The 23,250-nt window shown below is 29.0% G+C and overlaps 1 protein-coding gene across 1 annotated transcript in view; it reads right to left on the minus strand.

Moving 5' to 3' along the window:
- Positions 1-331: 331 nt before the first annotated feature.
- The window catches only part of LOC111624051 (dynamin-1-like), a 31,955-nt gene continuing 9,036 nt past the window's right edge, over positions 332-23,250 (minus strand). Inside the window, exons 4-11 of the mRNA XM_023366830.1 lie at positions 21,747-21,896; positions 20,757-20,960; positions 18,959-19,057; positions 8,631-8,739; positions 5,385-5,579; positions 4,347-4,482; positions 2,868-2,926; positions 332-506 (exon numbers count right to left, since the gene is read on the minus strand). Coding sequence (XP_023222598.1) covers positions 347-506; positions 2,868-2,926; positions 4,347-4,482; positions 5,385-5,579; positions 8,631-8,739; positions 18,959-19,057; positions 20,757-20,960; positions 21,747-21,896 — 1,112 coding nt within the window. The 3' untranslated portion in view covers positions 332-346. The remainder of the gene's footprint in view (positions 507-2,867; positions 2,927-4,346; positions 4,483-5,384; positions 5,580-8,630; positions 8,740-18,958; positions 19,058-20,756; positions 20,961-21,746; positions 21,897-23,250) is intronic.

Here is a 23,250-nt window from a genome sequence, read left to right on the forward strand (position 1 = left end):
CCAGAACCAAATAGTCTTGCATCACAGAGATGATCTTTTAATTAATAGAGGCCTCTGCAAAATTATGCAAATACAGTTAAAAACCATTCACTGGAGAATGAATGCTTTCTAACTGTATTTGCATAACTTTCCAGAGACAGCGTCTAATAAAAGATCATTTTTATGAAGCAAGTCTGTTTGGTTCCTGCAATTGAACAAGACAGATATGTGAAGACGTTTTATTATTTTCCTATGTATATATTTTTTTAAATTAACATTATTTTAACTAAGCTTATTTAATTAATATTATAAAAACTTTAATTTTTTAAAAATTAAAAATATTCTTTGGATTATAATTTTATTATTATTACAATCTGAAAAAACTTACTAAAGATGCACTTGATTCGACTGCATTAAACATTAGATCTTTTATATAACTAATAGCTTCTGATAAAGGAACTTTATAACGTTCTATACTTTCTTTGCAAAGGCAATCAAATGCCAGCTGAGGCACAAGAAGTCCAGTTCTATGAGTACAAATAATAAAATTAATAATTTATAAATTATTTTAAAGTAAAATAATTACAAATTTAATATAATCAATGATTGTTGTTAATGAGTTGATTACCAAATTAAATTTTTTTAACACTTTATAGTTTATATTGATGGACTCAGTTTTGCCTATACATCAATTAAAACTAAGAATAAATTTATTTTATTTTATTTAATAAAAACATCTTTCAAATATAATACATATTCTATTAGACTTTCTTGAAGATATTATGATTGATTAATCAAATCAGCCAATGTGAATAGCAGAATATTAAAAGTTATAGTATATTAGTTATAATTTTGTCCATTACAATAAGTTTGACCCCAGTATCTTATCTGTGTTTTTGGTTTTGAGACAAACTATCATCCATTATAGTGCTACAACTAAGATTTACCTACTTAGGTCTATGACAGTTAGCAGGTAGGGACCTAAGTGTCATAACTAGAATTTATGCATCTAGAGTAAATTATTGCTATGTGCTCCCAAATAACAGTAAACAGTATTTATTTTTTTAACTATAAACATTTTAATAATCTTCCAAAATTAAGAAAAACATGCATCAACTCAAAACAGATTTCTTTTTATAAGCTACCATGTCATTTTATTAAATTGTTATGATTAAGAGTGTGACAAAAACTAATTTTATTATTTTTACTACAGTTTATTTTTTGTTTTATTTTATTTATAAATAATTAGATTTTGTGTTTTGACAATCATAAATGTTTGAAACATGCAATCAATTTTAGTATTCAAAAGTTTTGTATGTTTTACTCATATAATCATTGGGATCTGAGCTAATATCCCATTTTCTATATGATACTGGGGCCTTAAATAACCAGCATGAGTGACTCCATTGATTGGAAATATCACAAGAAATATAGTTTTGTGCAAGTTATGAATCTGAATCAGATTCAATAACTTGCACAAAACTATTCCCTGTGGTAGTAGACTGATATCTTACTGAAGAAGAAATTAAATCACAATTGAAAAAATCATTTATAAAAGGTCATTGTTCTCCAATTTTACATATGTTAAATATGGCAGGATTCCTGATCAAGACAGTAAAGATCAAGCAAGAATCTAGGTTTGAGTCCAAGCTGGATCCTTACAGATTTTCACACATAGTTTAACTCAAACATTTTGAATCCCATTCCTTATCATCTGGCTGCCCCACTGTAGAGCTGTCTGAATTCATGTTGGATAGAAAAAAATCCCTTTTAGTGTCCTTAGGGCAAAGAGTTACGAATAAAATATTCAAACCTGTTGCATTATAAAAAATTAAAGTATTGTGAATTAAAGTAGTGAGACTACATTTCTTTCACTTATATTATTATAAAATATAAATGAAAGAAATTATGATGTAAAATTAGAATTCATAATTTCAAAGCTTGTAGTCTCACTATTTGTTCACAATACTACTTTTAATGTACACAATACAATATAAAACTAAAATGAAAAAGTACTTTTATAAAATAAAAAACTTTTTCAATTTTATTGGAAATTTTCCAGAAAACAGAATCCATAATTTGAATATGCATTTTTTCTTTAAAATTCATTAAATGTGAAAGATAGAATTTTATATTTCCTTAAATTACTCTTAAACCATTACCTTCAAAATTATTTATTAATTGAACACTATCAGCTGTATAAGTATGGAACAGTCATAATGAGATCTTGTTACATTTAAGTTAATTCAAATTACATGTATTCCATTCTACATTATATTATATTTCATTTTTTTTTTTTTTTATTGTACCCTGAACTAACAGTTAAAAGCATTTCATTAATAAATAATTTTGCCGGTAAAGATTTAAAGCCTGACACAAATGAGTCAATATCAAAGCAAATTGATCTTCTTCAACATTAAAACAAATTTGCCTGCAATTGAATAATGACTCAATCATTTCAATAAAAAGCATATTCAACTTGTTGGATATTTTTGTTTGGTGACTAGTGATGATCATGAACAGTTGATCATCACTCTATGGTGCTTGTCAACAGTAGATAAAAGCAAACAATCACCTAAAGCCACTTTTTGTCTAAATGCCAAAGCAATGACATTGATGTCAGGCTTAAAAAGTAGTTTAATGAAATATTGAATACATTAAAACCTGTTCAAAATAGAACATGAATAAAAAAGAAAACCTTTCTAAATGGAAAAAAGTTCTTCTAAATAGAATGATTTTCTACATTAAAAAAGAACCTGTTCAAAACAGAAACCTGCCAAACCAAAAAAGTATTCAGTATCTTGTGATTCTGGTTTACACAGGTTTTACTGTATTAGTTTGTGAAAAATAAAGAATAATTTATATTTAAGTTAATTTAAATATCATACCTAATTGCATTATTATTCAAAATGGCTCTCATGATATTATCTTCAGTTATATTCATCTCCTTCAAAAAGTTAATATAATCATCATTATGAAATATTTCATTTCATATCATAACATAGAGTTTAGCATAATCTACAAATTACCATTAATTTGAAAAAATAAACAATGTAAAAATGTGTTATTTGAAGATAATTAAGGTATTAATATACTCAAATTTGAAAAACAATTACAAAATATAGAATTTAATTTAGTATTAATTGTAAGTATTAATTGTAAGTACAAAAAGTATTAATTGAATGCAATTTTAGATTTACAAAACTTTTAGCTGGTATTATTTATCAATTAAGAGATGCAAATTTGCATGTTTTTAAAACATACAAATACACTAAACATAAGTAATATTTCTAGACTTCCTTTGAAAAATTAAGTTTCAAAATGAGTTACAGTTCATGTCAAAATAAACTGAAGTTTCAGTACAAGACATTAGGTATGTTTGTAAAATTGAACAAGTTAAACAAATTAATTGTAAAGTACTAATTCTTCTCAATGAGCATGCTCTATGTTAATAACATTTCAAATGAACTCTAACTAAATTTGCAAGAGAAGAAGTTAGTTCACATTGAGAAGAAACTTGTATCTGATAAATATTAATATTTCTAAATTCACTGAAGTATAAATCACAAATTAAAAGATGAAATGACAAATAACTACCCATATGAAACAAATTAAAGTGAGAAAGATATTTTGAATAAAACTGCACTCAGACTAGTTTGGTGGATGATGCAATGAGGCAGTTCTCAACTGACAAAATAAGCAGTCAAAAATGTTCAAAGGGAAAAAAGATAAATAAATATTCATACAAGAGTGACATAGCAATCATATTGAAAACTTTTGCTTTCAATATGATTGCTATGTCACTCTTCACTTGCCCTACAGCAAAAATAGATTTTACCTCAGATGAAGTTATCTGACAGCAATAGCAACATTCACAATTTCAGTCAATTTCAATCAGAAACATTTTGTTGTAAATGAATCAAATAAAATATTTTGTTAATAATAATAATAATAATGATAATAATAATAATTTTATTCTTGTTTAACTCATTCAAATTTACAATAAATACTTCAATTTTTCAGGAGTAACAGAGAAAAGAACATTTTGTTATTTCTATGCAATTGCTACCAACTATTAAGAGAACAGTTATGATGCCACAATTTCTAATTTTTGCTTAGTCAAACCTGCTTCTCTCTGCTAAGAAAAGTATTCTCTGTCATGCAAAACAGTTTTAGAACTGTTTCTAATTACTTGTTTCTAACAACATGCTTCATGAAATAAACTTCATTTGCCAGACATTTATTATGATAATCAAAATTTTTGGATAATGTTTTGTTAACTTCTAATATATCTTATAATTATTTTGAAATTATATATATAGTTATTAAATTATTAATTATTAATCACAGATTATGAAAAAACTTACTATTTTCATTTTTTTAATAACTTCATTGTAAAGAGATTTATTTATCAGACTACCAGCATTAATAGATTCTAATTCAATATTTTCAGAAAAACCAAGAAGAGATGTTTTAAAGTGTTCAATAAATTTATTCACCAGTCTGTAAAAGAATTCGTTTAATTTTTGTTTCAAAGAATATTTTTAAAATTACATGAGATAAAAATACAAATTCCATTGTGGAAAATATATTAATCATAAAAATATTTACAATAAATCAAAGCAAAGAATATTTATATTTGGTGTAATTTATAAAATAAATTAAAAATTAAATCTTTAAATTATAATCTTTAGAATTATTTCGACTATTTTNCACCATTGTCAACCTTCTAGACTTGCCAGATTGCGGAACTCACTTGACATTCGACTTTCACATTTTCACGATGAAAATGTTGACCACAACCTCTCTATTCTTTGTCTTTACCTTCTCATTCCCAACACCAAGTTCAAAAGATAAATGAACTTTCTTCCCCTCACAATACAGTGATTTGTTCTACAGTGAAGCCACTTCCAGCTTCAAGTACATTGCTAGTAGCAACAGACTGTTGCCACTCCAGTTAGATATTATAGCTCCATGGATCTGGTAACAGACTGCCAAATTATTAATGTTATGCATCTACAAATTTACCAATAATACTTTTTTAAATTACTTAAAGAAATCAAAAATTAATGAATACTTCTGCTTTTATAATTCTAAGTTAATAAATAAATAAAATATCATCATTTTACTAATTGATGTTCTTATTAATAAAAGCATGGACAATAATTCCTTATAATAGTACTGTGTATTCCTGATAAACACCCCCATATCACCATTGCAAACATTTCTGGTTCTTAGAACCTATTCAACTATTACACTAACACCTGTTATTAACTCTACAACTGCTTATGCAATAGCCTTTGTCTCTCTCTTACAAGGTGGAAACTATTGCCAAAAATCTTTCATATGTTTTGTGTATGATTGCCTTATTAATTATATTGTAAACTGAAAAACAAATTACTTACTGTAATATAAATCCAATACGGCTAGCATCAGTGTCATCATAATTATCTTGATAGGCACCTAACTCATTTCTGAATTTGATTAAATTTTGATACAAACTTTGTCTTATGTTGGGTATTCTCTCTTTAATATGACATTTTAATTGGGAATTTAGAAGTCGTTGTAAATATTTGATACCCATTCTGTCAGCCATATCTCTAAAAAAATTATAAAAGTAATTGTAACTATATTTATCTTGTTATACTAAACAAATTAAACAAAACAAAATTACTGTATAAAAAAAGTTAATTAATATCTTAACATAAACTTATAAATATTTCATTTTATAACTCATAATCTCATGCTTTTTATTTTTAGTTATATTTTCCTTATTTATTTTTTAATTTAATTTTTCTATTTGTATTTTTATTACTTATTTATTTTTGTGTATACTATTTATATATTATTTTCTACTTTGTATTTTATTTTGATTTTTCTTTGCCAATCTTCTGTGCTTGCAACCACCATCATAGATTTAATGAGTTTCATTATATTTAAATTTTTTGATTTAAATTTTGTTCTATATATAATTCTATAAACCTAACAATGACTGTCAAATATGGTTGAAAATAAAAGTTCTTCTAATAAATTAATTTATACTTAATGAATTATTGGTTTCTTTCAGTGTTTTTACAGTAATCTCATAAAACAAGGTTTTTGGTTAACTTTTAATTGCATTACATATTTTGGAAATAATTATATAAAGTACTTACCATATATTTTTTCTACCAAATAACTGATTCAATCATAAAATGCCTGAACTGCGAATAAAAACAACTGAATGTTTGATTGGATATAAAATGCTAAACACTACAAACAGAATATACAAGGGTCCTTGGGTGTGTAATCACCCCTTACATACAAGCTACTATCATGCTAAATTTAATTTCTTAATTATTTTCCAATCCTGAGATATTAAACAAAATAGATGCCAATATACACAAATGTGCAAGTGAGTGAGATTTGCAAAAACTGGGAGAGTAAAATTTGGCATGATTCCAATACTTTCCCTTGCTATGTATACATAACATCAGGGAAAGTAAAAAAGCACATTTGAAAAATATTCTTGGAAAGGATAATTTCAAGGATAGTTTTCAATATGATATAGTTCAGCTGAACCACATCAAATCAAAAGATCTTGAGATTTTTAATAAGATGTACCTCAACACCTGCATAACATAGAATCTTTGGGTTGTAAAATCAGATAGAGTATCAAAAACTATTACTAGTACAGGCCTAACTAGAATACCAGATAAATATTTTTGTTATAATCATGTTCTATGTCAAATAAAAAAAATTTAGGGACTAAATTTTATCGACATTGGCTAAGTAGAAATTGAGAAAAGTGAGATTAAAGACTTTCCCAGAAGTAAGGGATATACAGATGAAACATATGGTGTAGGAAATATGGTTGCAATACCTACAATAAATAAATCTAATTGAATGTTTTCTTTATTGTTTTTATGTTAATAGAGAGGTTGCGGCCAAAATTCAAACATTAAACTTGTATGGCAAGCAGAAGTACACGTTTGATGTTTGAACTCCAAGTAAAACATGTTGTGCCACACGCACCAACTCATGGGATTTTGTTGAAAAATAGCAGAAATGTTTAACAACGACAAATGTTACCAGTGAAAGTAAATAAACAAATTAAACTATTTTAAAGTATTTATAGGATGTTTAATAAACACTAAATAATTATTTTTAATTAACGTCATGTCTCCTACCGTATGATAGGATGATAGAACTATCTCATACTTTTGTTGAGGGAAGTAGTGGCTTATGTAAATCCAAAAGCAACTCGGGAAATTATTTTAAAAAAATTTACCAACATATTATGCTGTTGATGGTAGATGATGCTGTAAAAGAACAAACCTACTCCTACAGAATTATGATAAGCTATTATGAATACATATATATGTAAATTCTATAGGCACTTCACATCACTGCAAAAGAATTGAATAATTAAATAATTTCTGGATTGAAAACAAATGAAGATTAAGCTGAACTTCTACCCACCATGCTAGACATAGAAAACACCATTGTCAACCTTCTAGACTTGCCAGATTGCGGAACTCACTTGACATTCGACTTTCACATTTTCACGATGAAAATGTTGACCACAACCTCTCTATTCTTTGTCTTTACCTTCTCATTCCCAACACCAAGTTCAAAAGATAAATGAACTTTCTTCCCCTCACAATACAGTGATTTGTTCTACAGTGAAGCCACTTCCAGCTTCAAGTACATTGCTAGTAGCAACAGACTGTTGCCACTCCAGTTAGATATTATAGCTCCATGGATCTGGTAACAGACTGCCAAATTATTAATGTTATGCATCTACAAATTTACCAATAATACTTTTTTAAATTACTTAAAGAAATCAAAAATTAATGAATACTTCTGCTTTTATAATTCTAAGTGTGTTCAGATCAGATTATAAATAAAATTTTAAATATAGAATAAAGCATTTGAACACAACAAAATCTGTAATTAAATTTTTTAAAATTAATTTACTAAAAAATTTACTAAGAAAACTATTAGCATGTTTTTATAAATTTTATAACTTTATAGTTTACATTTAAATGCATTCAAATAATTTATTTTGAGTTAAAAATTTTGTCCATATTCTTATCTAAAACACTTTTAGTAATGAAAGAAAGTATTCATTTTTTAGTAATTTTAATAAAAAGTATTGACAATAAACTTAACAAATGCTTGATATCTCCTTAATTAATTAATTAATTATACCCAATTTATGGAATAAATGTAGCAATAGGGATTATTTATGAATTTGCAGTTGAGTATTTTATTTTTTTATTTTATAGAATGAAATAAAATTCACCCTCCTAAATAGCACTAGTCATAAAACACTAATAAATATCTGTGAATGGATCTTTCCCAAAAAAATTAAATAGGAAACACTTCAGTATCTGTGAATGTGCACTTTTGCATTGCAAATGACATTGTTATTACCATATCAAGTGATTTTCTATATATATTTTTATTGTTTGAGCTATTTCAGATTAATGTCTCACTCAATTTAGTATCAATTTCAGAAGTAAACAAATGACAGCACTAAATCAAAGTTTGAAATTTGTTTATTATAGATTCAGAATAAAATCAATTATCTTTTAAAGTTTATAGAATATCTTCTTTGTTATTAACTCATCAACATTTTTATAAATAATAAATATATGAAATTTTACCTGTAGCATTTTGTTGATAAAAAGAATTCTTCCTCTTTCTGTAATCCATACTTAATATCCTTCCTTTTTTCAATATCATCTTGACTTCGATTAACTACTCCCACATAGCCTGGTGATAAAAATAAAGTAAAATTTAATAAGTTTATACAAATTTTTATGGTATCATAACTTTGAGCAGCTAGACCTCAGATCATCTATGTTTAAAAATCAAACTGAAAGAGTGTGTAGGTTATGCAATGCACCAAATTATATAGCAATTTTAAATTGCAATTACAGATTCATCAAACAGCATTTCCTTTGTCTAAAATAATGAAGAACATCTTTACAAAATGTGAAAAAGCCTTTGAGCATCACAGACATTCATTTATCAGGTCAGTCCATAAGTTCGTACGCATTTTTATCTACAAAAAAAGCAACAAAAAATTTTAATTAAATCTTATTTCAATCTATAATGTATTCACCATTATTTTGTACAATTTCTTCCCATCTTGATGGTAGCTTTTTAATCTCGTCTTTGTAAAATGATTTCGGTTTTGAATCAAAATATTCAGAAATAGCCTTTTTTACATTGTTCTCATCCTCAAAAGTTTTTCCTTTTAAAAAATTCTGCAAACTCCAAAAAAGATGATGATCACTGGGAGCAATATCTGGCAAATATGCTGGATGAGGTAAAATTTCCCAGTTGAAGCTTTGGAGTTGAGCAGTTGACGTTGTTGTCAGTTAGCTATTGACAGTTCATGTGGTATCCATTTTCCTAGCTTTGAAACTTTTCCGATTTGTTGTAGATGTCTATGAACAGTTCCATGGGATGAATTTAAATGTTCCGCAATTTCATCAACTGTTAAAGACGGTTCTGCTTTAACTAGAGCAGAGAGAGCATCATCATCAAAGTCAACGGGTCTTCCAGTACGAGCCTTATCCTCCACACTAAAATCATTATTTCTAAATCTTTTAAACTACTTCTGCACAGTCCTTACACTAATTACAGTTTGATTATGAACAGTATTTAATTTTTTGGCTGCATTTGTAGCATTCTCACCACTTAAAAATAAAAAGTATAAAACATGTTTCTTATATTCATCTGTTACTTCCATTTTAACGAAAATAAACAACTGAAATGTTCCCAATTCTGAACAGTATTATATGAATGAGATCCAATTTAACACTTCAGTGTAAAAACTATCACATTAGACTGGCATTTTTAACAGCAAAACAAGGTCATAAAATACGCACGAACTTATGGACTGACCTAATACTACCATAAATGTTCTCAAAACCATGAAATACACATATGTATAACTCATATTTAGTTTACTCTCATTCATTTTCTGTACATTGAATCCATGGCTTGTTGATATTTTCTGTGTGTATACGCCATCACAGATCATTTGCACAAAATTACAGTAATCAAATGAATTAAATATTTTTTTTTAAATATTGAAAAGAGCAGAGTGATAAAGTTTCAATTTTTTAATTCATATTCTGGATAAATACACTACTAATATCATTCAATATAATGTTTTAATTACATTGTTATCAAAAGTGTTTTCATTACAAACTGTGAGACATTTCATTAGTCCAGTCTAAGTGGCTTATACAGAAGAATGAGATTTCTCAGTTTAGAATAAATAATTATATAGAGTTCAATCTTTTTCTGACAAAATGTAAAATTATCTGAGTTAAACATACCATAAAAATATGTTACTTTGGTAACTATTCTAACAGTGCAAAAATAAAGAAGCCCTTTCTAGCATTCTACAAAAATATATTAGTGAGAGAGAATCTGCAGCTTTTCCTATTCATACCCAACTTGAGATATGATTGGGATGGTATCTCCATAATGACACCAACTTTACTATTCACAGATCATCCTCCAGATATCCATTAGAAAGAAGATTGAGTGAAGACTTGCATGAACCACAACAGATAAAAACCTACTGTGACCTTAGGGTCGGTATCTCTTCAATATCACGTCAGGATGACACCACTGTATCCTTCGGTCGATACAGAGACCACAAGTTCGCGCAAGCGTATAGGTATGAGGTTTGGACCTAGAATGGAGAAAATGGAGAGAAAAACGGAAGAAACTGCACTCAAGAAGTTTAAACATAAACAACCATTTATTTATATATAATCTAAATTAGGTTTACATCTGTGAATAAAGTGTGAACATAAACTATATGAATCGTGTTCAGTTATTGATAATTTTCTAGGTCTAATTTCAACCAGTTTCGTGTTTAGTTTATGCAGAGAGAGAGCGCACAATAGTGCGTGGACAGGATAAATACCTTAGGTTGTTTTGTTGATCAAGTACCAGCACAAAAAAAAAGGTCCAACAGTTCTTTTCAGTTGTGTAGGTGTTGAGGTCTTCTAAGTCTGTAGGCAAGAAGGAGGTGTTGGTTGACGTTCAGGAATCTCGGCGGGAGGTAAACGATCGGCGCAAACACACAATCCAATAATAACTTCCACCCCCGTACTCATCGTGCCTGTCCCTTTTATATCAAGTCCTCTTTTTCGAACCTTTCCCCGATTTTGTCAGCGATGACGACCTTCTTTGTCCAATGAGGTAACAGGTGACACAATCATGACACAGAAATGTACTCATCTCAATAAGGAACTGTTTAGTCGCTGCTTGACCGAAGTCTATCAAGCTGAGACAAAAAGAACGTATGTAGCCGGCTTACAAAATATATTGCTTTATTCAACACGGGTTTCGAGTTTTACAACCGAGAGCTCGTACAAACTCTCAACAAAACCTACGTTACAATACCACGTGTCCGAATACAAAACACTTAACCCCTTCACTCTCCCTTTTCAATTATTTTAGCATACACAGGCCGGACCTGTTACATTAACACGCGAAGAACAAATCCTTTTATCAGAATACTCACTAGGAGAATCCGGTACTTGAAAAACGGTCAGGTGTTGGACCAAAGTCTCTTCCTGTTCGGGAAATATATGTCCCCGTCGATGTATCGGGTAATATAGCTTCGTATATTGTAAAGTTCACTCGGTCCCCTTTTCGCACAACACGGATGCACTTGGATTTTGTCCCCTTCTACTCGGTAAGTCTCTCCTTCTCTCGATGACGTTGTATGACTTCTTTACCTTCGACGATCTACCACAGACGACAGGAACAAGAACCAAAAACTCACCCCGTCACATATGCCACTGCTATATATATCCCTGGGTTTCCAAACCCACCTGACCTCTTCGTTGGCCAATCACAAAGGTCCAGGTTCAACAAAGGGACAGGGTAGAGATTAAGGGGTACACGTGTCTCACAAACACAAAGAAAAACAAAAAAAAACCGACACAATTGAAATAAGTAAAACTAAAACCTAGTACAATGGTAATAACTATGCAAATCATATTTATATACAATAATAAGAATAACAGTAAGCTGCGGAGCACTACAGAACCCAACTCATGGGAATCGAGGTTTTTATTGATTTTATTTTTCCTTTTTCTCTTTTTTTTATTTTCTGTTTTCTTGTTCCGTCTTTATAAAGTTTATTAAACAAAAAATTTTAGTTTATAACACGAAATTTCTGATCCTCACACTACTGCTACTGAGATTTGATTGTCCAGTTATTAATCCAGTGCATTACCACTAGATCACCAATGACTTATTCTAACTGTACCACATTCAAATTTAACTAGTCAACATCAACACATTTTACTGTTTCCTAAGCATCAATCTCCACTATAATCAAAGGTCTCTGACACATTCCTTGGTGAGTAATCATTCACATTTTTTTCTATTAATTTTAAACTGCAATTAAAAATCTATATCCAAGTAATAATACAGCAGAATCTCATTTTAATTAATAGATCACAGAATAACAGATTTCTCAGAATAATGGATTCTTTTCCAGATCCTGTCAAATCAATGTAATTTTACCTCCTTTTAGCATATCCATAACTTGGCATAATGAATTTTTTCAAGCCTCATCTATTGTAAACTTTATCTTTTTTAAACATTTAGTTAATACTTGGCTGTTTCCAAGAATTTGTAGAGCATGATGATGCTCTTCTTACATCTGGGAATATGTACAAAGAAATTGAAGAATTGTATGAAGAGATTCAAGCAGACTGATATGATTGAGGAGAAGCTATCTAGTGAACATTCTGACACTAGTCCAAGTGTAGAGCTGAAATTTAGTGAGGACATTAAATGTTTCCAAGTTGTGAAGACTTTCCTGATGAGTTTCAGCATAAAAGATCAGGCTGTACACTCATTGCTAATAAGAAGTGGTTGTTGTATTCAATAAACAGAAAAGCAATCTTAAACATCTTATCCAAGATGGATAAGATGTTTAAGAAATTGTGAAGTCAAGTGACGTGCTAATGAGCATATGTAATTTTCAATGGCATGCCATGACTTTTGATGATAGGGAAGCTGTGTTTCTGTAAGAAGTCGACTTCCAGGAGCAATCAGTTAATTGAGTGTCGGTGATGGTGATGGTCTAGGGTCCATTCATATTCGTTTGTTCGATAAGCCAGTAAAAACCGTAGACTTCTCTAAATATATTTTTAATATCTCAATTACATTCTGAATAACTAGCCATGATATAAGGGCTAAAATTAAAAATAAAATTATAAAAACTTACTTTTTATAATTTTATTTTTAATTTGGTGAAATAAAATGTGTGGTGGATGTACATACCTGGTACAAAATATTCTTCAATTGTATGAATATACTTTTAAACAAAATTATAATTAAATATAGCTTTGTAAAGAAACATACACAAAAATAACATAAAATATTCTTTACTTTTTAAATCTTAAAACAATCCACTTAATCAAATAACTCCCTACAAATGGCTAATGGATGGAATCAGAGACAGTCCTGGTAGGTTACAGTGCGTACATGCACGCAGACTGCCAAATCCCAAGGGTGCTGATACTGGTCAATGTCAAATGCCTCTTTTGTTGCATCACTAGTATACCTCAAAGAACATAACAAGATTGTTGCAAATTTTAAACATTTCTCACTATAGCTGTAAAAGTCTAAATATGTTAAACTTAACAGATTGTCCGTTGTTTGTTTTCTAACTAATTCATTTTAGGACCAGGTATCCACAGAAATTTCCAAAATTTTTACAACTTTTCATTGAACTGGAAAAATTTCTGTCTTTATTACATCTAATATTACGAAGAAATATGTCCCCACTGTATTTGGCTAGACATTGGTTTGGTTAAGCTTTTAAGTAAAATTCTGGCTCTTTCAGCAGGGTTTTATTTATATCCCCAATTCTCTAATCTCTTAATTATTTAATTACTTCTTAAGCAGAAATAAGTCAAAACCAGTTACTTTGTACTTGAATATTTGTAGTCTTGGGAAAGAAGTGGAAAGACAAATTTTTATGACAATGGATACATAAATCATAAATTTAAGGAAAATAAATTCTAGAACTTTTTTTGTACCTTGTGCATGTCATTCATTAAATTTAGTTGTAAATGATGCTGCCAAAGTAACAGTTAATTTTTTAACATTGTACAAGAAGTACACATTTTTTCTGCATCCCCTTATAGATGGGACATACTAAATCGTAATATCACTAGTTTAACATTAAAATCTGTAAGTAATACAAAATGGGAGAGCATAATAAAAATATCAAATATTTTAATGGATTTTTTTAAAACTCCTGTCAACTATACAGAACTATCATAAAAACATACCAGTAAACTCCTATCGGTTGGGTTAAGTTATAAATCTGCTCACGATTCATATAATAGGGTGAGGGCAGCCAAATATCTAGTAGGCAGGCAGCTAGCAGTCCAGAACCGATTCTGGATAAAATCATTGGAAGCATTATATAATATTTTGGTGAGTAGCATCCACCAGCTAAACTGCATGAGGTTGGTCTCTGTAAAGCACATGTGCGAATGCGTATAATCTGGCTGCTTGGAAGCTGTCCTGTATTCGACAATATAGTGCTTCCATTCTGCCACTGATATTTGAATATACAATAACAATCTTATTGTTTCTTTCACATGTAGTAGAGAAATTTGTAATAAGACACATAATGAGGTTATAATAAAATATTAATTTTAATTAATTCAAAGTAAGTTAAAATATGAAAATAATTGCACAATATGTCTTTATATTTTAGAAAATACAATGGAAGCAGTGCTTCCACTGCTTCCAAGGACGGCACACCACTGGTAATTTTCCTCTTATGTGCTTAGGATATATAAAGTTTCTGTCAGCTTTGTTGTACACACCTACAGCATAATATAGGATCTTGTAACATACAGTCTATTTATATGGGGTTAAATAACATATTTTCCTGCATGTGCAGGAAATCCGTTGTTTGTGATATAATGAATTCTCAGAACAACAAATGATTTTTGGTAGCCCAAGCAGTCATTAAAACAAGATTCTACTGTAGTATTAATAAGAATTGTATGAAGAGATTCAAGCAGACTGATATGATTGAGGAGAAGCTATCTAGTGAACATTCTGACACTAGTCCAAGTGTAGAGCTGAAATTTAGTGAGGACATTAAATGTTTCCAAGTTGTGAAGACTTTCCTGATGAGTTTCAGCATAAAAGATCAGGCTGTACACTCATTGCTAATAAGAAGTGGTTGTTGTATTCAATAAACAGAAAAGCAATCTTAAACATCTTATCCAAGATGGATAAGATGTTTAAGAAATTGTGAAGTCAAGTGACGTGCTAATGAGCATATGTAATTTTCAATGGCATGCCATGACTTTTGATGATAGGGAAGCTGTGTTTCTGTAAGAAGTCGACTTCCAGGAGCAATCAGTTAATTGAGTGTCGGTGATGGTGATGGTCTAGGGTCCATTCATATTCGTTTGTTCGATAAGCCAGTAAAAACCGTAGACTTCTCTAAATATATTTTTAATATCTCAATTACATTCTGAATAACTAGCCATGATATAAGGGCTAAAATTAAAAATAAAATTATAAAAACTTACTTTTTATAATTTTATTTTTAATTTGGTGAAATAAAATGTGTGGTGGATGTACATACCTGGTACAAAATATTCTTCAATTGTATGAATATACTTTTAAACAAAATTATAATTAAATATAGCTTTGTAAAGAAANTACAGATGAACAATGATTATAGTCATAAAAACAAAACAAAGTTTACTGAATAAATTAAATGAATAAATAGAAACAAATTTAAAATATTTAGAAATTATAATTCAAAAGAACACACATAAAAATTTTAATCACTCTTAACAAAAGTCTTGGAATATAATTGTTCTAACAAGCATTCCTTTAATTTAAACAGTTTTTAAAGGTGATGTGGCCATTGAAAGAAGGTCCAGTTGACAAAAATTCACTTAGTGGTGATATATTTCTTTTGGATAAGATTAACAGCAAGTAGGTATAATTACATCAGAATTTGTGATGTTATTCATGTTTAATAATATTTGGCTGTTAAACAAGGCAAATTTCCAATCAATTATTGGAAAAGTGACTAGTATAAATTGAATCTACCTTAATTATGATTGTCAGTAACTGATGTAATGTCCATAATGTGAATCTGATGATGTAAAAATAAAAATTTTTTAAATACACTATGATAGATTCAAAATTTCTGAATTTTTATTCATTTGGAAACATATCTTTGCATATATTTCACTAAATACATACAATTATATGAATTGAGAAGACAGACTTGTTCACACGTATTACATTAAACAATTTTTCAAGCAGATACAACTTGAAAAAAATTTCTCGGGTTTGCTAATAACAGAAATTTTTATTCTGGCAACCAAGTATATTATGAATAGAAAGAGGCGAATTTTTTTATTTCCTTTATTTTTTGACACATTCTCCACTCATATTGATACATTTGTTGTATCACTTCACTAGGTTAAAGAAATCTATCTCACAGAAGTCCATGTCCTGCATATAAGAAAGTTTTGAGTGGCTTCTTCCAATTAATTGCTGGTGAAATGCTGCTCTCCTTGTGCCTTCTTCAAAGCAGAAAAGATGTGGAAGCCACTGAGAATGAGATCCAAACTGTATGAACAACAGTTATAATGTTCCCACCAAATTTGATGACAGGGCATATTGCTGTACACTATGTGGGGTATGACATTATCAAGAAATGTGACCTCTAAACTGAGAAGGTCTTGCCTCTCATCAAATGTCAGATTTTAGTCTTGTCAATGAGTTACACTAGCTGTTGGCATTTACAGTTCCAGCAACAGCACACCTTTGGCATCTAAGAACACCGAGAAGAATCTTGCTTGATAATTGAACCATTTTAAACTTTTTTTGACTGGAAATTGGATGCTTTCAATCCATTAAAACAAATTCTGATTTTATAATGATGTACTACTGTTTGCCATCTTGTTCTTTGCATAATGAGCTAGTACATTCTACACATTCACAATAACTTTTGACTGCTGTTGCTCATACATAAAATGTGTCCTTACAGTGGAAACACACCTTAAAAATAATGATGTATCTACAGTAGACCCCTCTATAAAACGAGTTCATATAATACGAATTCGTATATAACGGTGAAAAAATTGCGATCGTATTCGTATAAATACACTAAAAGAGACTCGTATGATATGGTAAAATGTCATCACCGACTTGTGTCACGACAGGATTGGTCGAATCTAGACCAATAGTGGATATTGCACAAACCGTTGAGTTTAAACAAGCAGCGGACCTACTAAAAACCATTTATTATTTAACAGCCATAAAAATTATATTTATATTAATGATGTCTCCAAAGTTCAGCAAATTTTTAGCAGAAAAATAGTTTATCAGAAAACATGCACCCGCTGTCCGATGCACTACTCCATGACGAAAACAAGCTTAAGCAATGACGTCGTCGAACGGTACACACTTGGTAAGTAATCCTACAATTTTTTGTTTATAGCATAGTTTATATGGATTATTCCCAAAAAATTATACGTGTTTTGAAAATATTGAGTCAAATTAGTCTAAAATCGATTAATTTTATGGAAGAAAACCTTTCAAACAGCTGTAGTCAGTAAACTGCCTATGTGCTAGGCTGTGATTGGCTCATGTATTTAAGGACTAGTAAAACATGAAATTCATAAAACACGAAACGTATCTACCATGTTATAGGGGGGGTCTACTGTACTTGTACTGTACATGCTATTCTTTTTACCCTATTAGTGCACTAGCTCCAAAAATATGGATATGGAAAACTTATTTTTGAACCATCCCACATTTCAAAAACTACATATTAAGCATGATAAGGAATGGTGAGTTAGGTTTTTAAATCTGTAATTCTGTTATGACACAATTTCTAACAAACTATTTCTATGTTTGCATCAAAGAAAATAAGGAAAAGATTTCAAAATACAAAAAAAAAACCAAATTTAGAAGTTAAGGCTAATTCATACTTTATGAGAATGAAAAAGAGAAGAGAATGTATCTTTTCTCTCTTCCATTATTCTCTTCCCTTAAGTGTTCTTACTTCAAAAGAACAAAAGAGAAATGCACTTGTGTTTTTGGTACCTGCAGTTTAAAATAAAGCTTTAAAAGTGTACCTGAGTTGTCATTCTTTAAAAATGAGAAAATATGCAGTTAATTAATTTGAGAAAAGAGATCAGAGAATATTTTAATTTTTATAAAAGAAATTAAGGAAAATTATCCCAGAATGAATTTTCAATATTTTAAGTAAGTTTTAAATATATACAAATGTGAAGATAACATCTTTTCAGATTTGATTAACATAAATAATATATATATGCGATAAACCAAAATTCATTGAAAGATAATTCTGCTCTAGTTCTAATAATAAATTTTATTAGTCAGGGCTACCAACAGAGAGAAAAGTAGAACTTACATCAAATTTTCTCTTTATCCAAAAGAGAATGGAAGTATGTCACTAGTGTGTGAAATATTGCACACTAAACCTATTTACTGTTGTTTTTCTTTTCTTTTCCACTCTCACAAATATTAAATGACTTTTTGAAATCACAACATAACCATTACATTTCACCATTTTTATGCCATCAAAATCAAATCCAAAATTCTCAAATAATAAATTACATCTTAAGAAGTATTTTATAAGCCAAAAAGTATTTAGAAAATTACATTATCTTTCAACATTTTATATAGTGAATATTAACTGTATAATAATCAATATACTGTATATGATGATTCTAACCCATGTTGCAAGTTGAAGAAAGATACTTCAACTTCAAAAAATTAATATAAATTATAGAGAATTTTTCCAATAATTTTTCCCTATGAAAATATAAGTATAGAAAATCATATATAGTACCAGAAATACCTGGTATTTCATTCTGATACTTCTGGTACTATATATAACACATTTAAAACTTACCTCTTTTTAATGAAAATACTCTATTTTCCAGCACATCACATGCATTTGTTCCAGGTGACATTAAATCTAAATGTGTTAATATTCCAATTGTTCTTTCTCCTAAAATATAGTTACATTAAAAAATTAAAATATTTAATTGATATAATATAACTGTTATATTAATTTTTATTGTAAAAATTTAAATGATTTCAAAAATAGTTTTATATTAAATAAAATAAAATTACAATGGAAACAAAGACAATTCTTTTATACCTTAAACAACATTTTCAATTACTATTTCAGAATTGATTGATTACTTAATATGAAGACCAAAATATTAATAAGTTAAATAATCAATCACATTTATGCTTATTATGGGCCAGCCTGTACCACAATGAGATCAGTCATTATGAGTGAAGGAACAAAGTACAACATCAACCCATACTACTCACGATAAATTCTGAGGTCTAAATTGAATTTGAATTTTATGGTAATTAGGCTGTGTGAGAAATCTGGCAAAGCAATCTGGACTGCATGATCATATTGCTAAATATATTTAAGAATAAATATTTAACTATTTTAAACATTAGTCTTAGAATATAAAAATAATTAATGAAAGTAGCAAACATTTTGAAAAATTGTATAAAATATGATGTTTTCAATGATTTTTAAATAATTTTAAATATATTTTATATTTCGAAAGATTTATTAGTATTACTTATTTGATTACTTTTCACTTTACATAATATTTATTACTTAATATGATGCAACATTATAATTTTAATAAAGTGCAAAGTAACAAATAGTGAAAATAAGTAAACAGGATATTTCATTTAAGGTGTTACAAATCAATAACTCAGAAAATATACTTCTAATAAAAGAATTAATAAGAATAAAAGCTTAATATTTCTGAGGGATCTTTTTAATGTTTAAAAATAAAGCCCCCATTCCATCTTTTGGGTGGGGTGGAAACAACTTTGAAATTTCAAATTTTTTAATATATTTTGTTTTATCTAATTAAAAAATAATGAACTTCTATTGATAACAATTTTCAAAAAAATAATAATTTCAAAAGCTTGAGTATGTGTAATCATGCATTTTGAAAAATAACATTCTGGGATTCACACAACTGACCATATTCAAGATATGAAGCAAAGAATAAGCAATGTATATGATAAAATATCACCAGAAATGCTGCATCTGTTTGTTACTTGATTACGGAAATGTTTACAGGAAAATGAACATCTGTTTGAATGTTTGTTATATAACTGAAGAAATAAAGGAATAGAAATGAATTAGCTCATAAAAGCATTTGAATTTTTATTATTAAAGAAGTTATCTTTCAAAGTGTTTAAATACATATTCTCATACATTTTGAAATTATCATTTATTTATTATTATTTAATGTTTATTTTTTAATAGAGAATGCAAAAATATAAAACAAAATTGAGGGATTCTATTTGAAATTCTGAAATTTTTCCCATTCCATCCAGAACAGGTGATAGGGAGTGTTTATTCTTACAGCATTAAAAAGGCCCCTCAGAAATATTAAACTTTTATTCTTATCAATTCTTTTATTAGAAACATATTTTCGGATTTATTGACTTACAACACCTTATATGAAATATAAGGTGTTGTAAGTCAATAAATCCGATAATATTCCAATTGTTCTTTCTCCTAAAATATAATCATAAAAATTCTACAAGTGTATTTAAATTATGAAAATTTAGATTAAAAAAATTATAAAATGTAAATTTATATAATGAAAACAAAAAAAACATTTAATGAATTTTAAATACTGTAAATAATATAGACTTACCACGAGGATCTACCTCTCTAGCAACTTTAAGTGCATCAGAAGTAGCTATGTCCTGAGTTGCAGAAGATACAGCCAAAATTAATGTATGATCAGACTCAACAAAATCTCTCACCATTTTATGTATGATTTCATCTATGTTGGATGGTTGATCACCAACAGGCACTTTCGTTAAACCAGGTAAATCCACTAATGTCAGATTTACAACTGTGATATAAAAAAATAGCTTTCAAAATTAAAATATTAAACATTAAAAGAAAATGGCAATAATTGTATCAAAATGTTACTAAAATTCTTAAATATTTTGAAATTCATTGATTGATTGAAAAATGCAGTAAACTCCATTTTACAATCACTCACTTTTATGACAGATATATTTTTCTTTTATGACTGTATTATTACCATTAAAGTAACTATCAGTTGCTCTCACTGAACACAGTGATTTTTATAACATCACTAACATCAAGTAATATGGTGTTTGACTAGTACTCTATCCAGAGACAAGGAAGACTAGGTTTTTGTTATAACATACCAGGAGATTCAATGCTCTAGATGTCCATGGCAGACTTTATATCATATAAATGCAGAAAACATACTGGTGTTCCTATTAAGATTATCAAACAATAAACCAAAGTTTGTCTTATAACTAAGTCTGTTTTAATCAAGAGACAAAGTTCAGTTGGCAAAAGAAATTTTTATTTGCTATGCATTTCGGGATTAAAACATCTCCCTCTTCAGGCAGGAATACTGCAGTTCTTACAAATACACCTCTCACTAATATCACAATATGCTCAGGATTCTACTGTGCTACTTTGGTAGCACAATAGAATTTATCTTACAAATCCACTACTGGCTCTTCTCAGTACATATTAGCAATGGAAATGGGATTATGAAAACTGACAACAAAAACCTATTTTGTTTGAATTTATCTTTTTAATTTCTAAAATTAAATTCATTGTAAATTAATTATTTAATTAAAGTAATGTACAGTACCATGTGGAGAATATATCTTCAAGTTAATTGGTTTAGTGGACACATTCTTCTGCTTTCCAAGTTCTCTGTCTGTTTCATCTTGAATTTCTTTACAGATTGCATTAAAATCTGTATAAACTTCATCTGGTTTATGAAGGAATAAACCATATTCTGAAAGAAGAAATAAATAAATAAACAAATGGAGCTGAATGAAATTCATAATTCTCAACTATATGTTATTTCATTTAATATCAATACTTTTATATCAAATTTTTAGTGTAAATTTTATAAATAGTTTTCCTTTAGAAATTGCAAGGACTAAAGTTATACCAATCAGCAATATAATTTGCAGAAAGCAAATTGTTAGTACATTTACATTTAACAATATTAGTTACATGTAAAAAATACTCCAAGGGAATAGAAAATATCAAACAATAACAAATTTAATTAGTGAAGAAAAACAATCTATGCAAAAGAATTATGATTTAACTTTAGATATTTATGATTATATGGAAAAATTAAGATTTTAATATTATATTCACCTGGTAGGTGAATATAATTTTCATAAATTGTGAATTTTGCAACAGGCAACATGACCCCCATGTATGATATAAACAACTGTCACAGCTTACATATTTGATTTGTCAACTCACAATGTCATCAAGCAGAGCAACTGTAAGGATAGCCAAGTGTTCCCAAGCCACCTGTCCCCCCCTAGTGAATCATATCACATGCATCTTCACAATGCATGTGATATGATTCATTAGGGTGGTCAAAACAGATCTTCATTCCTGATGGTTATTTTGCTTCTTTTATGCATCTTTTATCAAAGCAGATAATCATCCTTACAGTTGCTCTACTTGATGCAAGGCAAAATGATAGGACCATCCATATTTTCACTTCACTAAATGCCGAATTCTTAATTCATGCATTCGCTTACATAGAACCCAAGGGGAGCCTGGACATTGGGGCACTTGGGCCACGTGGCCCCCTTTTTCGTCTCAGATGCCCTTTTCCTAATCTTCTTAGGGAGTCCAAAATTCTATTATCAACAAACAACATAAAATTCATGACTTCTAGCCTATTCTGCAAATATAAAATAAACCAAAGAACGATATCTGTCCATTGACCCATGCAACTTCGTCGTATGTTAATCAAAACTTTATTCCTAAATTTCAAGGCCAAGTTAGCTCCGAGTGCAACCAGAGCCACCTTGTGGGAGATCTGATCCAAAATTGCCAACCTTACAAATAGAAAATTATCCTATTTGCCCCTTGAAATTATCGTATTTCACTTAAAAATATCGTACAGCCATCTCAATCCATCACACTTACACCCTTTATCCATAGGTATATCAACTAGGGTTCTTAAGTCAGAATCTCTTACACTTTTTATCTGAGATCTCTTCTTACAATAAATTTTTAAATCCCATTTACAATGAAGTTTTCACCCCCCTTATAATGTATGGTGCAAAAGAATTCTCTAAATGGCATAATCCAAAATTTGCGTTTTTTCATACAATTTT

The sequence above is a fragment of the Centruroides sculpturatus genome, unplaced genomic scaffold (assembly GCF_000671375.1).
Source record: "Centruroides sculpturatus isolate CEXI.00-Female unplaced genomic scaffold, Cexi_2.0 scaffold323, whole genome shotgun sequence".
Classification (NCBI taxonomy): Eukaryota; Metazoa; Arthropoda; class Arachnida; order Scorpiones; family Buthidae; genus Centruroides; species Centruroides sculpturatus.